General features: G+C 46.6%; 1 protein-coding gene across 1 annotated transcript; it reads right to left on the bottom strand.

The window, feature by feature from the left end:
• Window positions 1-2,334: 2,334 nt before the first annotated feature.
• T265_04455 (hypothetical protein) lies at window positions 2,335-6,521 on the bottom strand (the record flags this gene model as incomplete). The annotated part of the gene is made up of 2 exons (XM_009169204.1): window positions 2,335-4,339; window positions 6,284-6,521. The coding sequence occupies 2 exons, from the start codon at window positions 6,519-6,521 to the stop codon at window positions 4,110-4,112; spliced, it is 468 nt and encodes a 155-aa protein (XP_009167468.1).
• Between the last annotated feature and the right edge of the window lie 537 nt (window positions 6,522-7,058).

Raw genomic sequence — 7,058 nt, forward strand, 5'->3', positions numbered from 1 at the left:
TAATCTTATAAGAAGGCCGCTGCCAATAACCTATATTCTGGCGGACTCTGGTCAAACTGTTTGCATCGGATTTTGGAGACGAATGTGACAGCTTGCTACGGTTGTAAACTTGCATTATTTTGCTATTGTACTGCATGAAACAGGTACACACTGTCCCTCAAAGAATCCGTCTGCGTCATCAAACGTGAACGCCTTGAATACAGGTACGCTCTTTAATAATCAAAGTTGAATTCCTCTCCGGCTTCGGCGCAAACATTCATCCGAAAACTGTGGGTAAAAGTGATGGATCCATACGAACCATACAAACCCATTTTACTTAGTCTGGAAGTTTAATTTTGGCACAGTTCCCCTAACCAGTAAACGTTTAGATGACAGATCGTCAGGCAAGGAATTTCGAACTGCAGTTGCAAATTATGAAAACGACAGAGATGAGACACCCTTAGAAAAAATCCAAAGCTGTAAATGACGCCTGCGTTCGCTGAAGCAGGGAAGCCTTCTTTTTCGGTCATCGTCAAGTGCCTGGAAATGTACACGACACCATGATTCGTTTGCTTGTTCCCCCAGTGCACTTTTGGTCTCCTCCGTACGCGCCATTCATCTTGCCACACAGGCAGCCGCGTCCGAAGCTGGTATAATAGCTTGCATGTGTGTGTATATCACTGACCCACTCACACACCGGTGTTCGTGCTCCACGAACACGTGCGGGCACCGCCAGTCAACCACGAGGCGGTCCTCGGAAGGGACGACCACCGCCGGGGCAATATTTGTTTCTTGTGCAGACCCTGTGCTATGTCGGTCAGTGACAGACTTGCGCACCTGTTGACGCGACGAACGTGGGGTACGGAGGCCAGCCTTTCCTAATAACCGAACATCACATCGTTCCGATGGATGTGTCACGTGCAGGACATGGACCAAAGGAAGGCATGCACTGGTTGGTCAGAATGCCAGCCAATCCAGATCGAGCACCTTTCACTCGACGCTTTTTCGTCCCCTCACAGTGATTCTAGCACGACCTTGTGGAACACTCTGCGACCACCCTGTGAATACAGTTGTAATGATTTTCCGTCGTCTCCATAAAGGGCTATGTGGAGCCACCGTGCCTTTTGATCAAGGTAAATCAAGGTAAATCAAGGTTATATTGGTCTAAAAAGCATTTTGCTTTACAATGACCAAAGGATATTGGTGTGTGTGTATGTATACAGATAAACGGAATGATATGACATATATGTTCTATTGTTTGTAATCTGCATCTCAAATGCTGATGAGGGAAGTTGGGTGAGGTCTTATGTATTCGTCAAGCGAATGTTTGAAAGTCTCGAGGTTACCACAATCCACAACAGATGTTGGTAGTTTGTTCCACGTGAGGGATACGCGGACTGAAAAAAAGTAGCGCCGACAGTTAATGCGGGAACATGGAATGTCAAACGGCCAATGGATTCCGTCGGGTCTGTCGGGCCAAATTAACTGTGGACAAATGTTTTAAAGGGTGATTAGGGGTGTTTATTATCTTGAACATCGGGATGAGGTCTCCTCGTATACGCCGATAAGTTAAATCAAACAAATCGAGTTTACGTAGCCTTTCACTGTAGGGAACGTTTCGGAGGCCAATGACCAGCTTGGTCGCGCGGTGGTAGATACGCTCTAGCAGTTGTGTATCCTTTTGCAGCCATGGAGACCAGGCTTGGATCGCGTATTCCATTGTCGGCCGGAGATATGTGTTCATGATAATAGGGATGTAACATAGTTGGCGGAGCAGGAAGCCAAGGGACCGATACAGAGTTGCACTACGGTTCACCAAGTCACAACACGTGGACAGTTGAGGTTGGTCGAAATTTCGCTCACCTATGGGGAAAGATTGTCGTAGGCTTCCTAATCCCGTTCTTTCGGGGTTATCAAACCTGCGCGTGACTCAAAGCTCCGTATCGTGAACCTCAGCACACGTCCCATCACCAGAAACACGACTAGTTTATGATACAAGTCCAGCAAATAACGACCCGATCAAGCACCATTTCAACGATACCTCCGAAAGTCTTACGAAGATCCAGTTCACGAAGTACACGAAAACATATTATTTGCGTGGTCTTGCCCCCTTGCACAAGTAATCGGAACCACAAAACTCTCCAGTTGTTCAGTGGAGCTTATTAATCCGGTAAGAAAAGGTCGTTGACTCCATCCCAAGACTGATTCCCTACTGACCTCATGTGATACTGTACTGTGTCACTTTTGTCGCTATACAACTTCGTTCCAGGTGCTCGTACAGTCTAGGTTCGCGACCCGGGGCCAAACCATTGTCCAATGAACAAAAGACGGCAAAAAATCACGTAAGATGGTACGGTTCTTTGAAGACATGATGTATATCTACATGTAAATAGCAAAAAAAACAAGGAGCGTCGAAAATAGAATGGGATATTCACTGAGTGATCGAGGAGAATAGGGTGGGCCGGATGATCGAACCGGATAGAAAAATGAGAGACGAGTACAAGAAAGCGAAAACAATTCCGGGGAACGAGGTGAACGGCGCCACAGAGAAACAAACAAAGAGATCTAGAGATATGGACGTCTTGAAAGTGAGACTGAATGATGACGGGGCGCTGGGAAACGAGGGGCAGATAAAATCAGATGGCAAGAAAGCCGGAAGAATAACCACTACACACACACACAAATTGTGACACTATGCAAAATGGTAAATGGTGTGATCTTCGTTATCAGCGAGCGTGTGTACGAGGATTAAAAATTGTGCGTGTGACTCTTATTGTGAACTAAGTTCATTGGATACGGAAAACTGAAGGATGCGAACCGCCGGACGAACAATACAACTTCCCCCAACACGCACACACCGAAATGTACAAACAAGGATGCAGTGGTGAAAGAGGCCGTAGTCAAAAACGATGGCGTCCAGTGTGAGAAACAGGATGGGAAAGAAATGTGAACGGCGGATGGATTGGAAATGAGGAGGCCAGCGCGAAAAATGCCTTTAATAACGCTGCCCCTGCGCGGCGCAGCCTTAGCCGTAGAAAAAGGTGTGTGTACACACAGATATCGGATAAATCTCTAGCGATAAAAATGTAAAAACGCTAGCCCTGACCGTATTTGTGGCGCCGGAAGGGGGGGGGGCGGAAAGAAGGGTTCCGAGGCATGCACATCGAAGCTCAAAAACAGGTCACACACACACAGACCTGTGGCATATTGCGCGAAAACACGTGAAAAAATAGCTTGTGTCAGAAGGAGGTAACGGAAGGGCGCGTGTGTGTGTGTGCGGGAATAAAGTTGTCAAAGCAAATGTGTTTTGAAAAAACCGCAGAGGAATCTAATCAGACTGCCACACGTTTATCCACTAGTCCACTGTCCTGCACACTAGCGACGCCTGTAGAACAGTGACGACACACCCAGAGAACCGGAATTGAGCGCTATGACCGAAGGATTGTCCTGGCTTTTCAAACCTCAAAAAAGTCAGCAAAACGACAAAATCAAATAAAACTTCAACAACGAAAGGGCGTGTGGTGTGTGTGTGTGTGTGAGAGAGAGAGATAATACCTGAAAACATATCCTGGTAGTGGGCTGGCTGTGCTAGGGTGTGTCAGTGAACGTGGAGGTGGGGGGGGGAGTGGAGCTGAGGGGCACAAAAGTAATTGAAGACACACTAACACAAACACAGACGTTCCAGTCTGAAGCACTCGACCGATAACGCAAGATGCTTGAGAGAGGTCCCGGAGAGTAAGTGATTCGCCTGAGTGAAGTAAAAGTGGGGGCAGCGTGTGGAGTGGTAGGCAGTTGGTCCGGAAAATATCGGGACAACTGGAGGCGGGAGGACTCAGTCAGCAAGGGGACCTAGTCAAAACCATGTGTGTTATTGTAAGACCTTGTAGTCTGACAAATGATGACAGCCACAGTGTGTCCTTTGGGTGGCAAGGTCACACATCGAAAGTGAAAGCATGCAAATTCTCGCTACGAATAGTCGAAGAGAAGAGTTCAATAGGAACACGACCGAACACAAATGCGTAAGGTCTGTTAAGGTCTTCTTGGTAAGATAATGCCGACGCAGTCCGTTCGTGAAAGACCAATGGATGACAGATGCATGGGTTGAAGAAATAGGTGTCTGAGAGTAAAAATCAAGGGCTCAGATATGACCGCGAATCTGGCGGAATTGTGTTGCTCAGCCTAGGCGAACATGGACTGGGCGACGAGGACGCGGTGGAAGGGTACGTGTTCAAGTCCCGGGGTGCATCCAGTTCGAGAAGGTTCGGAGAGTAGGTGGAATAGGAGCAGTTGTTACGGAGACCACAGTCCTTGGCGGATAACTGTTGCTGTTGTTGCTGTTTTGCAACAACCATAGTTTCCACTGAAATAAAAAAGCGGAGAGGTAGTGGAAGTTTAACTACTTGTGCCATTCAGTCAGTATGTTTGTAATTGGTGTCTTGGCGGACAAACAAGGTACCTAGAGAGAAGCCCAGCTTCAATTCCTTCCAGGTTCTGAGCCCAGAATTGGATCAAAGAATCGATCCGATTGGGCAAGTGAAGGTGGCCAGCTCGTCGACTACACGAAGTGACAAACTTAACAGGTGAAAGCAAACGCTTCATACATACGTGTTGGTGTTGACCAAAAGAATATGCGCGAACTGTAATGGATCAGTCTAGTCAAGAAAAGAATACAGACTGCAGATGAATCCACCAGAAAGTTACAGGAAAATCGATCAATAGACACACAGATACCGACCTAGTCTATCAGCCGCTATGAACAAGACAACTATACAGCCAAGGGACTCTGAACCAAATGGGAAATTAAACAGGCTGACGGCAACCAACGGAACAATGGGATCAAAGAAGAACACTAAAAATTGGAAGCAATCGGATCAGCCAATCAAGGGGAACAAAATCAGACCGCAGAGCAAGAAAGAAACTGTCCAATCACAATGGAGAAACGAAACTGTCGAACTGAAGGCGCCCAAAGAACGAACCAGATAGAGGGAAATGAGATCTCAACGCAACCATGCGTTCCAAGGTGACCAATCAAACAACGCGAAGACCCCCTCTGGATACTGTTTAGAAACTATATAAGCAAAGGCAGAATAGAATGAATATACCACCTAACCCCGCACTAACGATATCACCACGACTGGTGATGAAACGCTTGCAATCCAACTGCCAAGGTCGGCGAACAGACCAACACTCAACCAGAGCTTTTGAAACATCATCAATCCACCATGCAGCTGAACGGACAGCAGTACATGGAGTAATGTGGAACAGGGAGGCGACCGTCAACCTAAGCGTTTTGTATGCAAAACTGAGATAACGGTGCGCTGAAACAGGCATCTAAAACGATGAGAATTAATGTGACGTGCTCGGTGGTTGAAAAGTGAAGGCCTGAAAGAATTTCAAAAGCAGGCTGAACCTTGTTTCTGATAGAGACAGTATAAACGCTGCCAGTCAGTGTTTTTTTTTGGATTCAGTGTAGAGTCAGTGAATAGAGGGAAAACGCCTCATTTACCGGTCACTGACAAACAAGACCGGATCAAGTGAGTACACGATAACGTGTACCGCAGTCTACCACATCGAAACATGTCAATGAGCTTCCGCACAATTTGTGCTGAGTCGAGTATGAATCATCTGAACGTCATCTAGTTGGTACAAAAGCGACCAAACAAGAGTGAAAACGAACAAGAAGGGGTAGTTCTAAAGTGGCATGGCTGTGTGCATGGCCTGTGACTTCTGAACCAAATGGGGTTAACTAAACACCTGATTCCTTGTGTAGGGTTTACATGACTTGTAAGCAATATAAGGGTATATATATATACTAAAGTACTTCATTCTATACATGGTAGGAATAACGCATTAAAAAATCGTTCAGCTGTATCACCCTTTCAGTGTCTAGCTGCTACCCAAAAGGAGCACGAGGGCTGGGATACTGCCAGATTGCCCAAGCCTAAACAAGGAAAGTCGAGAGGCAGAGGTTGGGTTCGAACCACGGACCTTCCGGTCGCCTGAGTATTCTGCACGAAGGTCGCGCCATGTTTCAATTAGTACGATATTTGAGATGTCACAGTGCTATTTTCTTGGCGAAGCACACTTCCCCATAGGGTTGCTGAAAAAACTTCGACAGCCCACGACCGGGAGTCGCTAGGCAGGAGGGTATTTCGCGAATTGTGTATAATTGAGGTTCGAGTAGAATAGTGTTGGTAAGTCACAATAAGGACGAAAAAATTTCAGCAACCCAATTAGTAGTATGTTTGGAGTCAAGAAAAGACGCAAAAATACCTCCAAACAAACGGCTATATATGGAACTTACGATCAAATACGTCGTTGATGATGTCCTCCGGAAGGAGACTATCTTCCAGCTTCGTGTCCATTGGAACACAGTTGCCGGCATTGACTTGCGGTTCCACAATCACGTAACTTTCGGAGAAAGACGTTTGTTCTGCGGCGCGGCTCAATTTGTGAGTTCTATGGGACATGATGGGATCGACACCGGGATGCTGTAGTTCGCCAACGACCGAGGACGGTAAGGGTCGTGCGTGTACAGTCATACATGGCAGGAATAACGCATTAAAAAATCGTTCAGCTGTATCACCCTTTCAGTGTCTAGCTGCTACCCAAAAGGAGCACGAGGGCTGGGATACTGCCAGATTGCCCAAGCCTAAACAAGGAAAGTCGAGAGGCAGAGGTTGGGTTCGAACCACGGACCTTCCGGTCGCCTGAGTATTCTGCACGAAGGTCGCGCCATGTTTCAATTAGTACGATATTTGAGATGTCACAGTGCTATTTTCTTGGCGAAGCACACTTCCCCATAGGGTTGCTGAAAAAACTTCGACAGCCCACGACCGGGAGTCGCTAGGCAGGAGGGTATTTCGCGAATTGTGTATAATTGAGGTTCGAGTAGAATAGTGTTGGTAAGTCACAATAAGGACGAAAAAATTTCAGCAACCCAATTAGTAGTATGTTTGGAGTCAAGAAAAGACGCAAAAATACCTCCAAACAAACGGCTATATATGGAACTTACGATCAAATACGTCGTTGATGATGTCCTCCGGAAGGAGACTATCTTCCAGCTTCGTGTCCATTGG

This window comes from Opisthorchis viverrini, assembly GCF_000715545.1.
Source record: "Opisthorchis viverrini unplaced genomic scaffold opera_v5_76, whole genome shotgun sequence".
In the NCBI taxonomy this organism is placed as follows: domain Eukaryota; kingdom Metazoa; phylum Platyhelminthes; class Trematoda; order Opisthorchiida; family Opisthorchiidae; genus Opisthorchis; species Opisthorchis viverrini.